Source organism: Halichondria panicea, chromosome 1 (genome assembly GCF_963675165.1).
Source record: "Halichondria panicea chromosome 1, odHalPani1.1, whole genome shotgun sequence".
NCBI classification, from domain to species: Eukaryota; Metazoa; Porifera; class Demospongiae; order Suberitida; family Halichondriidae; genus Halichondria; species Halichondria panicea.
In genome coordinates, this window is record NC_087377.1 from 4,012,305 (window position 1) to 4,036,384 (window position 24,080).

The 24,080-nt window shown below is 39.3% G+C and overlaps 2 protein-coding genes across 9 annotated transcripts in view; both read left to right on the top strand.

The window, feature by feature from the left end:
* Positions 1 to 24,080, top strand: part of LOC135334732 (uncharacterized) — a 40,347-nt gene that overhangs the window by 15,994 nt on the left and 273 nt on the right. The window contains exon 33 of one of the 2 annotated variants that reach the window (XM_064530031.1): positions 7,055 to 7,075. In XM_064530031.1, coding sequence (XP_064386101.1) covers positions 7,055 to 7,075 — 21 coding nt within the window. Of the gene's footprint in view, positions 1 to 7,054; positions 7,247 to 24,080 lie in introns of those variants that run through there. The other variant, XM_064530017.1, reaches the window with a different exon arrangement.
* Positions 102 to 22,895, top strand: LOC135334236 (uncharacterized). 7 transcript variants are annotated; one of them, XM_064529358.1, is made up of 31 exons: positions 102 to 439; positions 579 to 734; positions 1,241 to 1,378; positions 1,509 to 1,649; positions 1,703 to 1,906; positions 1,981 to 2,121; positions 2,189 to 2,401; positions 2,508 to 2,681; positions 2,751 to 2,960; positions 3,014 to 3,145; positions 3,195 to 3,383; positions 3,435 to 3,626; positions 3,681 to 4,907; positions 4,951 to 5,076; positions 5,134 to 5,259; positions 5,327 to 5,466; positions 5,513 to 5,821; positions 5,901 to 6,451; positions 6,506 to 6,720; positions 17,493 to 17,695; positions 17,745 to 18,099; positions 18,355 to 18,600; positions 18,938 to 19,306; positions 19,601 to 19,756; positions 19,973 to 20,092; positions 20,331 to 20,453; positions 20,602 to 20,727; positions 20,941 to 21,057; positions 21,211 to 21,351; positions 21,515 to 22,087; positions 22,408 to 22,895. In XM_064529358.1, the coding sequence occupies exons 1-31, from the start codon at positions 205 to 207 to the stop codon at positions 22,734 to 22,736; spliced, it is 7,677 nt and encodes a 2,558-aa protein (XP_064385428.1). In that variant the 5' UTR covers positions 102 to 204; the 3' UTR covers positions 22,737 to 22,895. The 7 variants fall into 7 exon arrangements, with proteins under 7 accessions (XP_064385428.1, XP_064385420.1, XP_064385448.1 ...); XM_064529350.1 differs by lacking the exon at positions 6,506 to 6,720 and adding an exon at positions 17,112 to 17,326 and having other exon boundaries at positions 103 to 439; XM_064529378.1 differs by lacking the exons at positions 1,241 to 1,378; positions 1,509 to 1,649; positions 1,703 to 1,906; ... (12 more) ...; positions 5,901 to 6,451; positions 6,506 to 6,720 and adding exons at positions 11,775 to 11,912; positions 12,153 to 12,293; positions 12,341 to 12,547; ... (12 more) ...; positions 16,431 to 16,981; positions 17,112 to 17,326 and having other exon boundaries at positions 104 to 439.

Here is a 24,080-nt window from a genome sequence, read left to right on the forward strand (position 1 = left end):
ACCGCTGTGTGTCTCATGTCCATTTATGGTAGTGTGCAGCTAGTTTGAGAGCAGTATAAAGCCACCATGCAATAGGGCACTGTGTTATATATAGTTGTAGCTGCTCAACTGTAAGCTTCACAGTTCTCATATCAGAAGTACAATTAATTTGCAAGTTTTTTGTTGCAGCTAGACAGACCCAAGTTCAGCTGCTATATAGCAAGCATGGATAGACAGCATTGCTGTGTAATAGTGGCTGCTTGCTTACTGTCTGTTTTTGCCCTTTGTGTGGGCCAAGCTCCAATAGCTATCTGTGAAGAGGATTTTTCCGATAACTTAACGTGTGAGACAATAGCGGATAGGAGGCGCTGCAGCTTCCCCAGAAGTGAACTTTGCAACGATCAAATGTTGTGTGATGATGAACGTGATGAAGGGGTAACCACTGGAACTGGATTGGACTGTGAGATTTGTATTGGCTAAAACATTCATATTTCTGCATTGCCTATAGCAATTGAGAGTATACATTGTCGTGCATAATTATACATTTTACTGCAGCTACATTAAAATTACAGTGAATCATTACTTTTGTTGTATTGCAGGTGATGGTAGTCTCACTGGTCGCAAGGCTGCTGACAATGGCAAAGTGGAGCCTGGATTTCTGTGTTCTAATGGCACTATCCTGGACCTGGTACAACTGTGTGATGGCATGGCCGACTGTGAGGGTGGAGATGATGAGACACACCCTCTCTGTGCAAGTAAGCCTTTTATTGGCTAGTATATTATGCACTTGTGCATGCATACACAGCAAAAACACTGAGATGCATCATCGTATTTTAGTGTTAAAATGACAGAAATTTATGTTGTTTTTACATGAAATTTCAAAAGATGTGTTTCATTTAACAAGTTTTATGTTACTGTAATGAATGTGTTTTTACTGTATCAGAATAAAATTGTTAAGACTCTGCCAATATAAATGTTAGATTAAAATCTACATTGAAAGTACACGAGAAAAGTTACTCAGAGGAGGTATATTGTGTGACTTACCTGCATGCAACTTACTTACATGTGATAGCATCCCGTTGTTAAGCAAAGTAATTTTGTTTGTGCACTAGTATCTAGACATTGTTTTGTCGGTGTCCAGAAGCCCTCAGCCACTTGTAGTATCACCTTCGCTACGCTCGGGATATTAATTAATCAGTGCTTTGGGCTTCTAAATCCCATAGACCTTCCAAAACAGTGTCTATTTATAACTTTTATACAGACAAGTGTCTGTTTCCCTACTATGGAGGATGTTTTCACACAAGAGAGTGCCATTCCACGGCTAGAGAAGCAACTTGCGGATTATGTCGTCCAGGGTTCGCAAGAGATCCTAGGAATTATGAAACTGGCGAATGTGTTGGTATGTGCTTAATTTGTAATGTGCATTACATTGACGTATACCTGCATGTTAAATGTAAACTATAAGGTTGGAATCATTATTAGCTACTTTAATTTGTGCATGGTATGAAAGTTTTGCTATTCACATGCAGAGGCTCGTTTCAGCTTCGAACGTACAGGGTACAGTCTGTGCGAAAATGAGCAAATAGCAGTTGATATGAGACTTGAGACAACTGGAGTTCTTGATCAGAGAGTGGTATTTGATGTCAGGGTAATTGGTGGAACTGCTGGAGGTATATATATGTCAATTATTCTGAGTCATAAAAGGATTTCACCATTTTCACAGTTGGTAATGACTTCAAATTTTCAACAAGTCAGCTTGTATTTGATAGATTTTCTGGTGGAGGAACAAGTAGAGGAGTAGTTATTAGGGCTGTACTCGACAGTGTTTCTGAAGGCAGTGAAACTCTTATCTTAGAAGCTTCATCTGATGATAAGTCGCTCACTACTAGTACTCGTGTTACAATCAATGAGTGCTCTTCTAGGGCAGGTAGGCTTGATGAAATTATACTGCTAATTATTTTAGAAATGATAAAAATTGCTAATTTAATTGTGACCGTACAGAAAACCTGTTCACTGTACAATATTCAAGTGCTTTTGAAAGTGCTGGTTTCTTAACGACAAATGTACAATTGGCCAGTGGAGTTGGTATTCTGACAGAGGATCTCATAATTAACATATCCACCAGCTCTGGATCTGCGATAGGTAAGAAGTATATCACAAGTCTCATCTATACTTATTGTATACTGATAACACCTTTCACTATTCACAGGCAACATTGACTATCAAGAGACACAGTTGACTCTCACCTTTCCTAGCGGAAGCCGAGGAGGAGATAGGATTCCATTTTTAATCTCCTTAATTGATGATAACATTGCTGAACGACGAGAAAGTTTCGTTATTAGAGCTTCAGCAGGCGGAAATGGAATTGGGATATACTCACGATCATCATACACTCGAAGTTTATTCATTAGAGACAACGATCGTGAGTTGTTAATTCAGTCGATTTCTGAATGACTGTGGACCATATGTGTTGTTTTAGATTTTGGTAAATGTGTATTGTAAGTTTTACCCTGTTCAACTGATTTCAGGGTTCATAGTTGAGTTTGAGCACCCAAGTTACACTGTACGAGAAGGAGCGAGTGTGGAAGTCTGTCTGGTCAACACCACTAGTCCAGAAAGGATCCATAGCTTCACAGTGCAGTTCTACACTTCATATGACTGTGATACTTCATCCACTATTACAGTAATAGATGATGCAACAGGTATGATAATTATTATCACATGCACAACAATTTAATTAAACGTTTATAAGGTTTTGTTCTTCCATACAGCTGACTTGGACTATGAAGCAGTGTACAGGGAAGGTGATGTCATATTCCCACCTGACACTAATCGAGCATGCACGATTATCAACACTTACCACGATAACTTGGAGGAAGGAGTGGAAAAGTTCATTGTAACAGCGGTACGTAGCAGTGGAGTTGGACAGGCCTCTCAGTCTTCTCCACACACCACTGATATCTTTATTGTGAATGTGAATGGTAGGTGCATGCATCTGACTAAGAGAAATGATTAAAAATTATTACGCATGCAGTGGATCCAGTGACAGTATCAATTGAAGAGGCATTCTATTCTATTACTCAACCTGAAGATTCTGTGGAAATATGCATAATTGCTTCTGAAGGCAGCCTTGATGAAACAATTGCTCTAAACCTACTAACACAATGTATAATTATATCATCCATGCAGCCATATTTTCATGTTTTACCCTACAGATCAAACCGCCATGGACCTAAGGCTTTCTGCTACTGTTAAACGCATATGCTTTTCTTTTACTTTTTCAAACAACCTATTCTCCAGAAATGGTCGTATGGAAACCATACAAGCTGTGATTGTATCTGATAATCGTCGAGTGACTCTTGACCGATTTCAAGCGGAGATAGTATTGTTTGATGGAAGTGGTGGTAAGTCACATGACCATTGTATCGTTAAATGTGAATTGATATTAATTGCAGTTAAGGATGAGTGTCCAGTCTTACTTGACCCTGCCGACGGACAAGTTGAACAGTTGCTCACTGATGGACAGATTCTCCCTGGCTCCATTGCCGTATACTCGTGTGACGTTGGGTTGGTTCCTGATAGGATACGATTCAGAGAGTGTATGGCTGATCTCACCTGGTCAGGAGTCCCACCATCTTGTATTCAAGGTAAGATCTCTAGTCAATTTCGTTGTTGAATTTATTCAATTTCGTAACTATCAGGTGTGGAGGGCTTGATTGAAAGTTTGTCTAACGAGTTCATTGTTGGATTTACTTCCTCTTATTCGAGTACATCACAATCTCTTATTGTTACAACAGATGATCAACGAAATGTTCCTTTTCTTGCTAATGGGAATCAATTTGAGATTGCTTATAATGTTAGGAACACTTATTATACATTTACTAGCATTCCGAGTTTCTATAGAAGAAAAGAGGTTCACATAAAGGCAAAAGAGGGCGGCAAAGTAGCTATTCATTGCTGGCAAAAAACTGGCTCTCCGTTTTATTCATCTGATATATATTTAGCAATCAATGTTAGGCCTACGGCTGATGTAAAAGAATATGAGTATTATTCTATACCGTACAACTACCCCAGCTTGCTACACCTTGTTGCTACTGAAGACAATACTATTGTTAACCTTGGATCTTCATCCATCTCGCTAGATCGCCTTAAAACACATCAAATTAATGAGAGTGAATTGCTTACATCAATCAGAGTTGTCAGCAACAAGCCTCTTTCAGTTATCAGTGCTAAGAACTGTACTGATATTGGTTTTGTTAATGTTCAATCTTGTGACTACCTAGCTGAACAGTTGTTGCCCACTCACCTATGGGGTAGAAGATTCCTAGTAGCATCATTTCTTGGACTGAAAAACGGAGAGAGTCTACGAATTTTGGCGTCAACATTTCCTACTCAGGTCACAATTGCGTGTGCAGGGAGTAACATTCCTCGTGTACTAGTTCTCTTTTCTCGTCTTGGTCAGTGGAGAGATGTAACACTTGATGAGCAGCCTGGGGGTGTTAGGGACAGGTTTTGTGTAGTAGAAGCTACAAACCCAGTGTATATAATTCAGTTTGCTCGAGTTAGTGTGGGTGATTCTTACATGATGACCATTCCAGCTGTTGAACAATATGGAGAATTTTTCACTGGCTTCTATGTTCCAAAATTTTCTTCTTTTAATTTTGTGAATCTCTATGTGACACCTGAGCATTTTGTTCGTGGAGGGATTCTTGTTGATGAAGATGCAGTGTTGGATTGGACAACTGTACGATGCGCTAGTGGTGAAATTTGTGGGTATATCTCAAGACCTGTTTTATTAAGACGACATTATCACACGATACGGCATCAAGACCCCAGAGGAAGAATAGGAATATCAGCGTACGGATTTGATACTGGGCGGAATAGCACATATGGCTATCCTGCAAGCATGTACATACCATCTCCACAAGGTAAAGTGATTTCTTCTAATCAAGTTACTCATGCAATCCTCAGGTGTTGACGAATGTGTACCAAACTTGGATATTTGCAATCCTAATTCCCAATGTATAAGTGTGAATGCACATTACGAATGTGTCTGTAATAATGGCTATGAGAAAAGAAGAGATGAAACCTGCACCGGTAAATAACACTGACGTATAGGTTCCATACAAATAAGGAAATTGTCTCTGAATGCAGATATTGATGAGTGTGCAGTTGGTACTAGTGGCTGTGATGTCAATGCTTACTGCACTAACACTATTGGTGGGAATAACTGTACCTGCAATATTGGCTTCATTGGAACTGGGAGAACATGTACTCCAGGTGTGTATAATTATGTGCTCTCGATCAAGCTCTGTCTAGAATAGTTTTAATATTGTTTTTTGAACAGAATCGGATTTAACTGAATTCGAGGACTACTTGCCATTCATCAGGGATAAAGAAGAAGCGATAAAACTAAGTGATGACTCATGTCAAAATATTACAGTACCTGCCATTCCTATTGGACCTGTCGAAGTCACTCAAATATGGGTAATGAAATAACTGCACACTGCAATTATTGTTTTCTCTGATGCAGATCTGTGAGAATGGAGTCATTTCTATTGGTGAAAGACCCTTCAATCTGTGGAGACCTCAATGTTTCCCCAGTGACAATCCACTTATTCAACAGGCAAACATCTTAGCTCCATTCTGGAATGATCACGAACCAAATCCAGGTCTTGGAGCTGTGAAATATCAACTTTTTAATAAAGGTCCCGATCAAAGTAACCAAGGCATTAATAGATTCGTTGCTCATCAGCAAGGTCTGAAGGAGTTCAGAGGTGAATGGATGATAGTTGTGAGCTGGGAGAATGTGTCACCATACACTCGATGCAGTGATGTTCAAGTGAGTGCACAATTTGTTCAGCATATATATTTTATCTATAGTATCTATTTACAATGTATATGTTCTTATATACATCTAGGTGGAACAAAACTCCTACCAAGCTATAATTATCTCTGATTTTATAACAACATATGCTGTATTCACGTATGATGCCAATGCATTGAACTGGTTTAGTATTTGTGATGATGTGTACTCTGTTATTGGTTACAACTTTGATCAGAGGACCGCGAATTCGTTTAATCTTCCATCATTTCAAAACCATCGTTTCAGTGGATCAAGTAATATCAAACAAATTTCTCTAAAATTCCAGGCCCAAGGTGTCCAATGGGCCAACCTGATCTATCTCATTGGTAAGGATGAAAGCCCCATACAACGTTCAGCAGCTGAATGTGTGGCAATGGGAAACCGAGATGAGAGTCAGTTTATGGACCGTGGTGTCCGTGTGGAACAAGGTCTGTCGTGTCCATGCTCAGTAGAACAAGCATTCCAAGATCGAAGATATATCCACGCTGCTGCTTATCTGGCTGAGATCACTGGTGACGAAAGATTCCTCTCCAGGAACTGTTTTGTACAAGTGTTTAGGCCTCTCAGAGCTAATAGAGGTGTTCACATGTGCTGCTACAGCACAAGGTAAAGAGTATGTATGCATATAATTATAGGCGTGTAATTAATATGCTTTTTCAGTGAGGAGTCATATGGAGCTCTGTTAGGGTCACCATTCCAAAGTGAAGCAAGTTCTCCATTACGATTCCATCCCTACACTGAGCGTGATGACTATTTGAAATACGACTACCACTTTCAAAGGAGCTGTTGCTTCGGTGAATCAGACAACATGTGCCCAACTTACACCAACCAGCGCAGAGCCGACGAATGCAAGAGCTACACACCCTCAGAGTTTGGTAAGTTCTTATTTAAGTAAGTACTAGATCTAGTCATGCATGTGCTCAATTAAGGTGTGGCTTATAAGATGAGCAGTGTTGTTGTGTCATCTGAAAATTAATCAGTCGTAGTACCGTATATAGCGGGTAATTTTCGTGGGGTAAAATATTCGTTATTTTCGTGGGCAAGCTGACCTCCTGTTTTCGAGAGTTCGAGCTAGTAGAATGAAATTTTTACCCCATGAAAATTACCTGCTATACGTAGTGATTCATTGCTGTTGATTTTCCTCAGCCTTAGTACATGCTTAACTCTTGGTTGTGTTAGTAAAAAAAATAATGTCCCTCTTCTCTGTAGGGCCTAACTGAGTGTACCCAGGTGCTAAGTGTTCAAGTGTGTCCAGTTGAGAACTGAAACTATATTTTAGACTATTAGTGTTTTGTATGTGTAGCTATATGCCTTGCAGAATTACTGTGATACAGTTTTCAGTCTGGTGTAATTACCTCTTAAAAAGTATACACTATATTCATGCAATGTTGATTATAATGAGACACAGTTTACTGTACGTCACCTTTTCCAATGAAAGCAGAAGGCGATAATTTTCAGTCCCATTAATCGTATTACTGCATGAAGGGATCGAAGAGTTCACTTTAACAAGTGGCAATGGAATTGGAATAAGAACATCATAATTATGCACTCGATATTATTGACAACGATCGAGAGTTAATTATGTCTGCATGTGTTCATTTAAACTGTGGAGCCTCCGTTAACGGCTACCTCTGAATAAAGGCCAACTGCAAGCGATATAAAAGCCATGCAAGTCCCAAATGAACAGTTTGCAAGCAAAACGATCTCTGTATAATGGCCAAACTTTAAAATAATGTGTTTGCTATTCACTTTCGTATTATTTTTACAACATTCATAGTTGAATATGAGCCCTCTAGTTAAACTGTACGTGAAGGAGAGAGTGTGGATCCAGATAGAGAGAATACACGACTGCACTTGCAGTCACTGTGAACTTCATGTATTCGCTACAAGTATATATGGTATTAAAAACTTTGTTTTATGCTTGACAATGATTGCATGGTATATATATGAAACTAACCATGCCAGTGGTTACCATGATGTTCATTATTACATGCAGTGGATCCAGTGACAGTATATATATCGATTAAAGAGTCAATTACTCAATCTGTGGAAGTTTGCATACCAGATCTAGAGGCAGCCGGAATCCGGATGAATCAGTCACGGTACTCAAAAGTGGATTCTTAACGTGTTAAATAAAGCATGTTGTATCTTCTCTAGCTGTACAAATCGAACTGTGGAGCTGATATTTTCTGCTACTCGTAACATATTATACTCTACACATTCAAATAGCCTGTTCTCCAGAAATGGTCGTATTGAAACCATACAACCAGTAATTGTATTCTGTCAAGTGACCTTCGACAGATTTCAAGCGGAGATAGCATTGTTATGGAATTGTGGTAATTTACAGTATCATTATCGTTATTAACTGATGGACTGATTTTCTCTGGCTCCATTGCCATATACTTGTGTGACGTCGGATTGGTTCCTGATGGAGCACGATTCAGAGAGTGCATGTGCAGTTGATCTCATGCACTTAGTCCGGAATCCCACCACATTCTTGTATTCAAGGTATAAGATTTAATTGGTGATTTATTTTATTTCTGCATTTTGTACCTATTAGGTGTGGAGGAGGGCATTCTTAAAAGTTTGTCATTATTATTGTTCCTTGGAATCATGAACTCAACAGATTCAACGAAATGTTCCTTTTCTCGTTAATCGAAATCAATTTGAGGTTGTTTATAATGTTAGGAACACTTACTATACATTGACTATAAGCATTCCGAGTTTCTATAGAGGAAAAGAGGTCCAGAGGGTGGCAAATTCCCTGCATGGGCCAGCTATAAGCATTAATTACCGCTTACATGTACGTAACTTGCTCTCCAACATTGAGTGCATGTATTGTGCAACCTTAATTGTAGTTTAGGCCCGAGGGCCGCAGGCCTCAAGGGCAAAGGCACTACTGAGCCAATGTGCGCACAAGTGAGCTGTGTAACAACTGCATTCCTTGTGCATTCCTTTCCGTGTACACATCACTCCTTTTATAGGACAACTAGTTTCAACTACTTGTGGTGGCTGTGGAATGCACCAGACGCATGAAAATCGTTTTCTGCCTACCACTGAATCTGTTTAACGTGTTATACTATAAAAGGGACCGTTTCAGGTTACTCGGTGGAGGGTGGGCTTTAGGTAACTTCAGCCATACTATGCCAGTATCTAGATAGTGGCACAGTTCAAGGCTTGACCTGTGCCATATGGCAGATATTGGCACAGTGTTTCCTTTGATCTGCCCACTCAAAATGCAACAACAAGAGTTATGCTACCTTGCAATATGCACAATGTTTACAAATTAGCTTTTGTTTCTAACACAATGTACTATTAGATGGTCACCATCTGCTCTACAGAGTAATACAGTCGCGAGGTTTATACCCTTTTATCACGCTGCTTCACTAAAGGCCTATATATAATTATAAGCTTCATATAATTATATACTCCCCAAAATAATAATATTTTTCTGGAGCTAATTTTCGCAGATTGACCTGGGATCTTAAAAATTATGCTTCGAAAATTTGTTTTTACTTATGCATGGTATTGTAGGACCTCTCTACTGTAGAGGGGTGTCATTTAAACATAATAATAATACTCAAAAATAAAATTCGGTTAATAATAATATTTTGAGCAATCCGGTATGTGTTTATGCTTACGTACGTACTTATGCAAATGAAAAATGTGTTTTCTACAAGATGTATGCATCTGTTGTGTACACAAATCTAATGGACAGACAGGTCATATTGAATATGACCCATTATAGTTGTATACCCTTTTACCACGCAGTTTCATTAAGCTATACTGCATGAGGGCTGTAACTGCATGTATGAGCTTCTCAGGTTATTTGCTCTCAGATTTGCTTTTGGTTGCAACCAGATTTACTGGCCGAAGTTCAGTTGCTATAGCAAGCATGCATGAGTAGACAGTATTGCAGTGAAATATACAGTGGAACCTCTATTAACAACCACCTCCAAATAAATTAGGCCAGTTGCTATATAACGCCAGGCACCCATGCAGGTCCCAAATGAACAGTTTGTGTACAAAACAACCTCTCAACAAAGGCCAAAACATTGTCCCCCGAAGGTGTCCGTTATAGAGGGGTTCCACTGTATAAAAATTATAGTGGGTGCTTGCTCTGTCACATGGAGTCTGCATTATGATGTGCTTGTCTTTTGCATTCACACTAAGGCTGCTCTGCAACATTTTTTTGTCACTATTGTGCAATTCACCTTTTGTTTAAGTTTATGCTACCTTGCAATAATTATGCACAATGTTTAACAAATCGCTTTTGTTTTCTACACAATGTTGTACTAATGCATGGTTACCACCTGCTCTGCACAAGCACGGTGATGTATGTCATTAGGGTATGTTTATTATTAGATCCATTATAGTTGAGGTTTGAACCCTTTTATTGTAAGTCATATATTTAGCTCATGTCCATTTATAGTAGCGTGCAGTGGCCCTGACAGTATATAAGAGGCCACCAACTAGCTATTGTTTTATAATTATTGCTGCTCAAACTGTAAGCTTCACAGCTCTCATCTCTTCGCTCTAAAAAGTATACAAATTTGGGGTTTGTTTTTGGTTGCAGCTAGACAGACCCAAATTCAGCTGCTATAATTGTAGCAAGCATGGGTAGACAGCATTGCAGTGTAATAGTGGCTGCTTGCTTACTGTCTGTGTTTGCCCTTTGTGTGGGCCAAGCTCCAATAGCTTTTGAAAATGTTTGTGAAGAAGAAGGTTTTTCCGATAACTTATCGTGTGAGAGAGAAGATGGAGTGAGGCACTGCTTCTCCAGAGATGAACTTTGCAACAATAAAACGCTGTGTGCTGATGAGTCTGATGAAGGGGTAACTACTGGAACTGGATTGGACTGTGAGATTTAATGGAATATGCATGTATATATGATGCGCATGTCAAACTTTAGCCTCAGGCAAATAAATTAAATTAAATGTATGTGCATGACATTGATTGTGATTACATGCAAGTATAGTTATGAAACATTCATATTGCGTAATATTGTTACAGGTGATGGTAGTCTCACTGGTCGCAAGGCTACTGACGATGGCAAAGTGGAGCCTGGATTTCTGTGTTCCAGTGGTACTATCCTGGACCTGGTACAACTGTGTGATGGCACGGCCGACTGTGAGGGTGGAGATGATGAGACACACCCTCTCTGTGCTAGTAAGCCTTTTATTATGCACTTGTGCATGCATACACAGCAAAAACACTGAGATGAATCATCGTATTTTAGTGTTAAAATGACAGAAATTTTTATGTTGTTTTTACATGAATTTTCAAAAGATGTGTTTTATTTAACATGTTTTATGTTACTGTAACGAACACTCGTACAATTGTGTGATGGCAAGGCCGACTGTGAAGGTGGAGATGATGAGACACACCCTCTCTGTGCAAGTAATAATAATAGTACTCCTGCATCTGGACATATACTAGTGCATAGTTACATGCATGTTCAACTAGAAAATTTGGCGGGTATATATTACATTTGGTGAACGAGCCATTTGAATTGACTTGGCATTTTTTAATTTGGCGTCTCAGGCATGGTTACTACAGCAATATGACGTTTTATAACTTCAATTTGACAGTTTTAAATTTGCATAGCGATCTTTGGTAAAATCCGCCCAAGTTCCAGTTATACGGTATACTATGAAAACACATACAATAGCACTGTCAATCCTATGTAAAACCTACTGTGTACTAATAACCACAGGTGAGAAGCTCTGGTATAATTATGTTGAAGTTAAATTGATAGATGAAAGGGGAAAAGTAAAATAACAGGATACTATACTTTCATAAGCTTTGCTGCTTCTGGATCCGTGAACATAAACTAGCACCTACCTATCATAATGATTGTTATAACAATACATGTTTTCCTGTATTGTTTTGTTGAGACTGTTAATGTAATCTATATTTCCTATTGTAGACAAGTGTCTGTTTCCCTACTATGGAGGATGTTTTTACACAAGAGAGTGCCAGTCCATGGCTAGAGAAGCAACTTGTGGGCTGTGTCGTCCAGGGTTCGCAAGAGATCCTAGGAATTATGAAACTGGCGAATGTGTTGGTATGTGTATAATTAGTGGTTTTGTTTGTATAGCAATTACAGTTTGAGAGTGTTTCACATTATGTTCGATGTGGTTCGAATCGTTCGCTTACTTCTCCTCTTAGTGTTCTTCTAGCATTATGTACAACCATGCACACCTATTAAGTTTTAAGTAAACATGTTATCAGACTGATAGGAGTACATGCAGGCATCTACATACATAATTTGGTACGAGTATAATTATTTGCAAATTACATGCAGAGGCTCGTTTCAGATTTCAAAGCTCAGCGTACACTATGTGCGAAAACCAGGAAAGAACAGTTTTTGTGACGCTTGATACAACTGGAGTCCTTGATAGAAGAGTGCTGGTGGATGTCAGGGTAATTGGTGGAACTGCTACAGGTAAAATTTACTTTAATTGTTTCTGAATGAAATGACTTTTTTTACAGTTGGTAATGACTTCACATTATCAACAAGTCAGCTTGTATTTGAGCAATTTTCTGGTGGAGAATTAAATAGAGGAGTAACTATTAGGGCTGTACTCGACAGTGTTTCTGAAGACAGTGAAACTATTCTCCTGGAAGCTTCAGCTGGTGATTGGCCATTCACTATTGGAGAGAATAGTACTACCGTTACAATCGATGAGTGCAGTGCAGGTACGTATGTCGGGGATTTACAGCTTGCTAAATTCAGTGTCATGATTAATTTGTGCAGAAAACCTGTTTTTGCTTCCATATCGAAGTGTTAGTGAGGGTTCCGGCTCAATAACTACGTATGTACAACTGGCCAGTGGAGTTGATACTCTCACGGAGGATCTCATTGTCAACATATCAACCAGTTCTAATTCTGCCATAGGTATAAGTAACTTGCTTGTTAGAGTATATCTTTTAGAAATATTTACCACTCACAGGCAATGTTGACTACCTTGAGACACAGTTGACTCTCACCTTTCCTAATGGATCCATAGGAGGAGTCAGGATTCCATTTTCTGTTCCATTAATTGATGATAACATTGCTGAATACCGAGAAAATTTTCGTATAACAGCTTCAACAAGTGGCAATGGAATTGGAGTGTACTCAAGAACAACACGCACTCGATTTGTATATATTAATGACGATGACCGTGAGTTGTTAAGTTCATTGTATGGTAATTAATTATAATTATACTTCAGCCTTCATAGTTGAATTTGAGTACCCAAGCTACACTGTACGAGAAGGAGAGAGTGTGGAAGTCTGTCTGGTCAACACCACTAGTCCAGAAAGGATCCATAGCTTCACAGTGCAGTTCTACACTTCATATGACTGTGATACTTCATCCACTATTACAGTAATAGATGATGCAACAGGTATAATAATTATTCATGCACAACAATTTAATTAAACGTTTATAAGGTTTTGTTCTTCCATACAGCTGACTTGGACTATGAAGCAGTGTACAGGGAAAGTGATGTTATATTCCCACCTGACACTAATCGAGCATGCACGATTATCAACACTTACCACGATAACTTGGAGGAAGGAGTGGAAAAGTTCATTGTAAGGTCTGTACATAGCGGTGGAGTTGGACAGACCTCTCATTCTACAGACATTTTAATTGTAAATGTGAATGGTAAGCTAACGGTTCACCTTGTGCGTAAATGTGATGTTATCAACCATTTATACACGTGCAGTGGATCCAGTGACAGTATCGATTGAAAAATCATTCTATTCAATTACTCAACCAGAAGACTCTGTGGAAATATGCATCAATGCTACTAAAATCAGCCTGGATGAACCGATCCCCATAAACTTACAAACCCAATGTGTGTTCGTTCTTATATCGGCCACCAACACTATTCATACATTATTCCTGTACAGATGAAACCGTGGAGCTGACACTTTTTGCTGCAGTTACTCGTACATGCTCTATTGTTACTTTCTCTAGCAACTTATTCTCCAGAAATGGTCGTATTGAGACCATACAAGCTGTGATTGTGCCTGATAATCGTCGAGTTACCCTTGACCGATTTCAAGCAGAGATAGCATTGTTTGATGGAAATGGTGGTTAGTTGCATGATTGTATTGTTTTTATCATTAATCACTACTTCGTAACTGCAGTTAAGGATGACTGTCCAGTCTTACCGAAACCTGCTAATGGACAAGTTGAACAGTTGCCTACTGATAGACAGATTCTCCCTGGCTCCATTGCCATATACTCGTGTGATGTCGGGTTGGTTCCTGATAGGACACGATTCAGAGAGTGTACGGCTGATCTCACCTGGTCAGGAATCCCACCGGCTTGTATTCAAGGTTATAATTCCTTTATTTTCGATTTCACAAGTCATACATTTATATATTAGGTGTCAGGGGCATTGTCGAAAGTTTTTCTAATGAATTCATTGTCGGATTTGCAACTTCGAATCCTGGGTCGCAAGCTCTTGTTGTTACAACAAATGGTCAAACTGTTCCCTTTCTTGTTCTAGGAAATCGATTCGATGGTGTTTCTAATGTTCAGAACTCTAACTATTTTTGGAATGGCATCCCAAATACCTATACAGGGAAAGGTATTCACATAAAAGCAAAAACTGGTGGAAAAGTTGCTGTTCATGGCTTGCGAAGTATTGGCCGTCCAAGCTATTATCCAAGTTATTCACTCATAGATTTGTATCTAGCAATCAATATAAGGCATACGGATGATGTGAAAGAGTACGAATATTATTCAATACCATACAACTACCCCAGCTCATTACACCTTATTGCAACTGAAGACAACACTATTGTTAACATCTCACGTAATGCAACGCTCATCCTGGATCGCCTTCAAACACACCAAATTGATGAGATTGAATCACTTAAATCCGTAAGAGTGACAAGCAACAAACCTCTTTCAATTATCAGTGCTAAGAAGTGTTTTGGAACATGTGACTACCTAGCCGAACAGTTATTACCCACCCACCTATGGGGTAAAAGATTTCTAGTAGCGTCATTTCTTGGACTGAAGAATAGAGAGAGTCTACGGATATTGGCTTCAAAACTGAAATCTAAAGTCACCATTAAATGTGCCCACACTAGTATCACTCGTACAGAAAATATAGTATCTGGTCTTGGTCAACGTCAATGGAGTGATGTAAAACTTGATGAGCAGGGTAATAGGGACCGGTTTTGTGTATTGGAAGCTTCAGACCCAGTGCAGGTGATTCAGTTTGCTCAAGTTAGTGATGATAATTCTTACATGATGACCATTCCAGCTATTGAACAATATGGAGAATTTTTCACAGGGTTCCATACTTCAAATCGATCTCCTTTTAACTTTGTGAATCTCTATGTGACACCCGAACATTTTGTGCCTGGAGGCATTCTCGTTGACGAAGATGCAGTGTTGGACTGGACAACTGTACGATGTGCCAGTGGGGAAATTTGTGGGTATATCTCGAGGCCTGTTTTATTAAGACGACCATATCATACAGTACGACACCAAGACCCCAGAGGCAGAATAGGAATATCCGCGTACGGATTTGATATCAGATTAAACATATCTTACGGTTACCCTGCAAGCATGTACATACCATCTCCACAAAGTAAGTGATTAGTATCATGCTAACCTCTCTAATGCCTCCCCCCTCAGGTGTTGATGAATGCGTACCAAACTTGAATATTTGCGATCCAAATGCCCAGTGTATAAGTGTGAATGGACGTTATGAATGTGTCTGTAATGATGGCTATGAGAAACGGAGAGATGAAACCTGTACTGGTATGTAACAAGTGTGTTGTACTTGTATTTATTAACACCTTAAAATGCAGATATAGATGAGTGTGCAGTAATTGGTACTAGTGTCTGTGATGTCAATGCTTACTGCACTAACACTATTGGTGGTAATAACTGTACCTGCAATACTGGCTTTATTGGAACTGGGAAAACTTGTACTCCAGGTATGTATGTGCTCTCAAACTCAGTATATCTTTTTAGTCTATTTTCGCAGAATCTAATCTAACTGAATTCGAAGACTACTTGCCATTTATCAAAGATAAAGAGGAAGCAATAAAACTAAGTGATGACTCATGTGAAGAGATAAAAGTACTTGCCATTCCTATTGGACCTGACAAAGTCACTCAAATATGGGTAACAAAAATAATAACTTAAATATGGGTAACAAGATAACTACACACTACAATTATTGTTTTCTCTCATGCAGATCTGTGAGAATGGAGTCATTTCTATTGGTGAAAGACCTTTCAAGTTATGGAGACCTCAACATTTCCCCAGTGACAATCCACTTATTCAACAGGCAAACATCTTAGCTCCATTCTGGAATGATCATGAACCAAATCCAGGTCTTGGAGCTGTGAAATATCAAATTTTTGAAAAAGGTCCTGATCAAAGTAACCAAGGCATTAATAGATTTGTTGCTTATCAGCAAAGTCTGGATGAGTTCAAAGGTGAATGGATGATAGTTGTGAGCTGGGAGAACGTGTCACCATACACTCGATGCAGTGATGTTCAAGTGAGTGCAAAACTTGTCAGCATCCTAGTATGTATAATGTGTATGTTTGTCCATGCAGGTACAGCAAAACTCTTACCAAGCTATAATTATCTCTGATTTTACAACAACATATGCTGTGTTCACTTATAATGCCGAAGCATTGAAGTGGTCCAGTATTTGTAATGATGTGTACTCTGTTATTGGCTACAACTTTGATCAGAGGAAGACAGAGTCTTTAAATATTCCATCATTTCAAAACCATCGTTTCAGTGGATCAAGTAATATCAAACAAATTCCTCTGAAATTCCAGACTCAAGGTGTCCAATGGGCCAACCTGATCTATCTCATTGGGAAAGATGAAAGTCCTATACAACGCTCAGCTGCTGAATGTGTGGTAATGGGAAATCGAGATGAGAGTCAGTTTATGGAACGTGGTGTTCGTGTGGAACAAGGTCTGTCTTGTCCGTGCTCAGTAGAACAAGCATTCCGAGATCGAAGATATATCCACGCTGCTGCTTATCTGGCTGAGATCACTGGTGATGATAGATTCCTCTCCAGAAACTGTTTTGTGCAAGTGTTTAGGCCTCTCAGAGCTAATAGAGGTGTTCATATGTGCTGCTACAGCACAAGGTAAGTGTATATGCATAATTATATGCATGTACGCATATTGTTCTTTCGCAATCAAATCAATATTATTAACACGTAGACATGAGCGCGCTATTAATGTATTATATGTTCTACAAATGATGTCTTTTTTCAGTGAGGAATCACTTGGAGCTCTGTTGGGATCTCCATTCCAAAGTGAAGCAAGTTCTCCTTTACGATTTCATCCTTACACTGAGCGTGATGACTTTATGGAATATGATTACCACTTTCAAAGGAGCTGTTGTTTCAGTGAATCGGACAATATGTGCCCAACTTACACCAACCAGCGCAGGGCTGATGAATGCTTGAGCTATACACCCTCAGAGTTTGGTAAGTCATTGTCATTTTACATGTACCACTCACATTAAATGTTGTAATGCAGGCTTAAGAATGTAAATTTACAGTCTCATTATATCATTGCATGTTTCATTTTCCTGTGAGCTGTGTTATTGTGCTGTATGAATGAGCTCTATAGGAATGCATTGTCTACTCTCAGCCTGGTTTTGGGGTGACCCTCACTTCACAACACTGGATGGTGCCGGCTACACATTCAATGGATGGGGAGAGTACAGCTTACTGGAGATTAACACATCAGATGTCCAGTTCCTTCTCCAAGGTCGGACCAATCCTGTCAACAACTCTAAAGCCACTCAACTGGTAGCATTCGCAATGGAGGCTTCACCAAACAGCCCTGTTGAGGTATACATTGTGTGCAACAAGTACAAATGCTATTTACTATATTGTACAGATACGACTGGATACAGCTACGGATAAGTTTGTCGTTCTTTTCAATGGATCTGACATTACTGACAATGTCTCCACGATAAGAGAACCATACTTCTCACCAAATTCTGATGTCTTTATAACCAGAGATTCCCAAAATGTCATAGTGTGTGGTTTTCCTATTGGTATCTCTGTGACAGTCACCGCCTCTTCGGGGATGCTCTCGTTTGTACTCGGAATACCTGACGATTTCAGAAATATCACTCGAGGGCTCATGGGCAATTATAATGGAATTGAAATGGATGACCTCGCGTATCGGAATGGAACTATGCTTGCTCAGAATTCATCGGACAGATTGATTCATGGAATGGGACAATCGTGTAAGTGTGTGTTTTTGCGCCTATTGTAGACTTATATGGAACCTCATACAGTTAAATAAGCAGGTTACCCTCTATATATAATAAAGCCAGGTTACTGGGTCCTAACATTTCCATAGCATGTTTTTGGATACACATAGCTGCGTTAACACGCCACCTCGATCTGTATTACAGCCACTGTTGGTCTGCAAGGGCCACCACTATAGAACAAGTTTCACATACTTATACTTCACATGATTTTTTTTGTTATTATCACAGGGCAAATCAGACCAGATGATTCAGTGTTTACATATCCTGAGGGCAATACTGCACTGGACTTTGCTTTCCCTGATCACATCCCTCAGTTTCTGGACGAGGTGGTTGCCACGGCAAGTGTGAATGTGTTGACTGCCTGTGGGGACAGTGTACAGTGCATATTTGATGCGTCCCAGACTGGTGACATCAGTATTGGGCTGGAGACGATGATCATAAATGTAGCCAATGTGGACTACAGGCAGGAAGCAAGTACGTTAATGAGGATTTGTGAGCAGCTATACAATCATACATGTTCAGAGTTAAGTCGTGGGCGTATTGTAAAGTGTTTACTTTGTCGTACTTGAGCTTATAAAGTATTTGGTAGCTTTATGGCACAGTAGTCCACATTTCAGTATTGTATAATTACGATCCTTATGAGCAAAGTATTTTGCTGTACCGAGCATTCCTTAGAGAATCTTCAGTCCAATATTGACAATTCGTGTCTACTGCAACGTTGCCCAAACTTACTAAGTATAGCTAACGGCTTACACATGCATGTATAGGTATAGTATCAAGTATCAACTTTCCTTTTTCCTCTCCTTCTCAGTCAACACTCCACCGCTCATTGCTGGTCCCTCTGTTCTCGTGATCACCCTGGGACAAGAAGCCGAGTTGGTCTTCTCTGTAACAGACGACAACAATAACTTAAGCGTGTCATTAATTGGAGGCCTGCCCATCAACTCAACTCTTACAGTATCACCAATGAATGGATTTTCCGAAGTTACATTTCGATGGACTATAACTGAGATTGTCGATGTGTCGCTGTTATTTGAGGCTAGAGACGAACGCAATGCAGTGTCAGTGTTGAGTGTACAGGTGCAGATCTGTGCTTGTGACAATGGTGGTGACTGTACAGTGGATGGACTACGAAGTACTGTAGGGAGCACTCTGGTACTCAACTGTGACTGCCCTGAAGGTATGATATTTTAGCCACTGTATTAGCTGAGTAGAAAATTTGATATGCTGTATTTGGCCTGTATACATAGAAATTTTAACCATTGCCTAGAGCACCAACATATATACATGTATACACTATCCAATACTGGCCTTTTTGTGTAAGTACGTACTTACACCTATATCTAACTGCCACTTGTACATGTAATTAAAATTGTGTGTGCTTTAGACTTGCAAGTATCTCTGTGTTTTCATTGTTTTAATTAATAACCATGCAAACTGTCAGCTTTAATAATTCCACATATTCCTCATGCAGCCTATGATGGTAGGTTCTGTGCTGATGATTCTGATGGCTGCACTGGTGTGATATGCTTTGAGGAGGTGACATGTGTCGATGTCCCTGCCCCTGGAGTTGGAGCAATGTGCGGACCATGTCCAGTAGGGTATTTCGGAGATGGACAGAAATGTGATGGTAAGTTATTGAAATGCTGAAAGTTGGGCTCAGAAATCATACAAGTCATGTGATTATTTTATTGTGATTAGCACATCATCTAATATTGAAATTGGAACACCAGATTGCAAGTTATTACTGTCTGAAGATGCTGCACGTATTATGAATATATACACATGTACAGTTGCTGTGTTATACATAATATCATGATTATCTTACTATCCTATATGTATATAGATATCAACGAGTGTGAGGAGGATGCTCACAACTGTACTGATGTCTGTGTGAATGTACAGGGAGGGTTCGAATGTGCCTGTAACCAAGGTTACACACTAGCCGACACCACATCATGTACAGGTAAGGGAAAATAAATTTAAACATAACTGACGAACCTGTTACGGTGGATTACCACAATCTATACACGACGTTACGATGTGTGGGCAGAATAGAATTTGTCCAATAATGAATTTTAGCTGCCTGCTAATTAAGCCTTTTCTAACAAACTGTATAACCTAAATAAACATTGGTTGTTTGAATATAATGACAGGCCTGCATTGTGTGATGAAACCTGCTTGTAGTAACTAATCTTACACAGATGTTGATGAGTGTAGTGTATTGAATGGTGGTTGCCATCAAGTATGCAACAACTTTGAGGGAGGGTTCGAATGCGACTGTTCAGACGGATTTGGATTGACCAATGACAACACAACATGTCAAGGTGTTACTTGTATAAGCAACTGCCATACATACGTACAATTATAGATTCATTTGTTGCTTGACAGATTATTCAGTGACTGTATTTTGTAGCGTGCACAATTTAATTGTTGGTTAAAGAATTTCTTTAACCAATAATTACATTCGTTCAGTTCTACCGGAGTCTTCTTGTTCTAATGACGCTATATGCTCTCAAAACTGTGTGAGATTGTTCGGTGTGGAGGTGTGTAGCTGTAACCTTGGATACACACTGGATAGAGATAATGTCACCTGTTCGGGTGAGAAGCTATTATCAAGTACATGTCTATATCTGATTCATCCATTGTTGAAGAGATTGTATATGTACAGTACGTATACATTTAGCTGCATGGTTAAATTTATATGAGGATTCACTATTGTCCCAAGTTTATAGACACAATAATAATTTTTTTGTTTGTACTAACAACATGCATGCATGCATAAACATTTGCTGCTGCTGCTTTATCACACAGATATTGACGAGTGTGCTGAGTCACCATGTGATCAAGAGTGCAGTAACTCTGATGGAGGGTTCCAGTGTGTCTGTGAGGAAGGATATGTGTTGGACACGGATGAGAGGAGCTGTTTGGGTAGCTATGTGTTGCAGCTGTGTACAAAGATATGTTTATACTGGACATAAATATGTACTAAGGAATAGCCATGCATATGCTATACCTATACCATGCTTTTAAAGCCTTATAGCTGTGTTACGAATCATTGGACATAATTTGTTGCTCCTACAGATATAGACGAGTGCTCGGTAGCTGCCGAGAATGATACTGACCTTTGCACCTCTCCCATGTTCTGCTCTAATACACTGGGTGGCTTTGAGTGTTTGTGCCCTGGGGGGACTGAGCAAGCAGGTGGCACATGTGTCTCCATAGGTGAGCTATCTCTTATACTATAATTATTACTTGAGTGTACCGTGAAGTCTCTGAACATATATAAGTAATTGTATATTGGTCTAAAGATGATGAGAGGTTCTTATATATAAAGACGATGCAGTGTCCCTTTCAATTGATTGATTGATTTCCTCTTTCTCCTCAGGTACAAATGTTCGTCGAGTCAATGATTCTGTGATTGGAGATCCACTGATGACTGTACCTCTCTACCTCACCAACACAAGTGCACTGCAGAGCAATATCAATCTCGAAGAAAATGAAGTTATTAATCTTTGCTTTGAAATCCACGGTCGATCTGATGAATATTTCAATCTCGTGTCTGACTCTTGTATTAGCGTGAATGCACATTACCAGCGAGCAGATCCACAATTACCCGCCAATATTATTGATGAGATAACAGTTCGAGCAGCTGGTCTTGACGGGATCTGCCGAAATATTGCAGTCAGTGTCGAAAATTGCCAGGCAACAATCGATGGGTCTGTGCTCGATGAAACTTACACAAGTGCTGGAATATCTGTGAGACTGTATCGAAATCGTGTTCGAATTTCTGCTCCTAATTGCCAAGACCTTGATTTGGTGATGTGGGTATTTTGTGAGCAGTCAGAGTTGAGGGGATACCCTGAACTGGGAGAGCCTGATATCGTGGTCAATGTTAGTATGATCCACTTTGTGATTGCTCGTGGACTTAATATCAGAGAATCGGCTCATGGCTTGCTGGGTAAGTGGTGAATAAAGAGCGTCCATAGCTTCTTTGCGATTCTATAGCACTCAATCACGTATGATATAACAGTGGAATGTTTTTATACAAGTATAAAAAAATACAAATGTACCTTTAGAGAACAAAGTTTTGGCAACTATTACTTTGTTGAGAGTTATTGTACAAACTGTTTATTTAAGATCCTTTAATCCTTTAGATTGCTGACACTGCATTGATTACGGGTTCCACTGTATACACAATGAATTAATTTGTTGAATGCTATAGTATTTTGATGCTATTGTTTCTACTTTGATTTATTTTTTCTGTCTACTTTTCTACAGGTCAGTTTTGGAATGTTCCCATCACCATCGAGCGCTATTTGGGCTCTCTCTCTGATGGCAGCACACGAGATGATACCTACATCCTGACTGTCAACTATCCGAACACGTTCCCTCGTCGTTTTGTGACCTTTCTTCACTCTCCGACTTGGGACAGACGAGGGAAGGAGTATTGTTTGTACGGGGGTAACAGACAGGGTGGAGGGATACTTGAGATAGAGTCACCAAATGATCCGATTATCCAGGGACGCTATAGAGACTATATCGTGGGGGAACAGTTCGGAGTGGACTTTGTGTATTCTCATTTCGAATCTTCTGAGTGCAGTCTGTGAATAATTATCGTAGCAATTATAGAGAGACTTCTAAGTGTGCGTTAACTTTAACTATCTTAGTGTCAATATTATTGTTATGTGCCATACTGTGTCTTGTATAACTAGTTATTTTTATTATAATAATGTGTAGTTCCAAGAAAAAATATCTCGTAATTGAACTATCCGCCAAATCATTTTATAACCTCTCAAAGTATGCCAACAAAATGTCTCATTTTGTACATATTTATCTTCTTCCCCTCCCCCCCCAGCTGTAGCCCAACGACGTGAACCAGCTAGTTTTTAAAATTATTAATAATGCGTGCAGCACCTCCAGGTCCAAGTACATCTATACTGCATCTGTTATGTTTTTGAAATCTATAGATACTGCATCTATATGCCTCCCACTTACCAGTAGCCTGTCTATAAAATTATTACTAGCTCATACATGATCAGGCACTCGGTCCCAATAAATTTTAATGTTAGTTTTACTCCTAGCAACCATGCATTCTAGGGTGAATGTCTATACTGCACATTTTTTGCCGTCATAAAATAAGTGGAAAGTTAATTAAATATAACGTATTAAAGTCTCACTGACTGATTCTTGTTGTTAATTACTTTCAGACTGTGTTCATAGGCTTACCTGTTTTCCTTGTGCAAATTACATGTATATAATGCTAAAAGTTTTGTGTTTTTTTTATAATACTTGTATACCTATTCACTATTGTGTGGCCTCCCCCAAAGAGACCACTTTTACTATACTAATGAAAGCATCGCGGGTGCTGATGCCTCGGTAGAGGTGCCAAAGCTACATAACATAAAACTACTAATAGCTAGCTTTTATACACACATTGATTATAATTATCATGATGTTAATTTTGCCTGCATGCAATCTCGGGGAAACTCAAATAGTGTCTAATGATCGACCATGATTGTTGTTAAAAACGATCGATGCCAAAAGTTCAAATCTAAGATTAATGGCTGCAAGTCAGCAGAACCTTGCAGCTCTCTCTTGCAGCTACCAATAGCTAGCGTTCTAGTGCAGAGCTAACTACTAAGTAGAGAAGCAACACTGGATGAACAAGTTTGGCTACGTGCTCTTCTGAAAAGGCTGCAATGGCATTCCAAGTAAGCAAAACTAGGCATAACTCGAAAACGAAGCTTTATTTTGCAAATCCACAAATAGCAAGCCAAGAAAACATGACTAGAAGCCTATAGAAACTCTTACTTGCACTTCATTGATCCTTGAGCAGCTGAAATAGTCTACACACACACACACACACACACACACACACACAGACAAACACACTACCGTACCTCGCTTGCGCATGCGCACCGAGGCATAATTACCTGATACCATAATGCCAT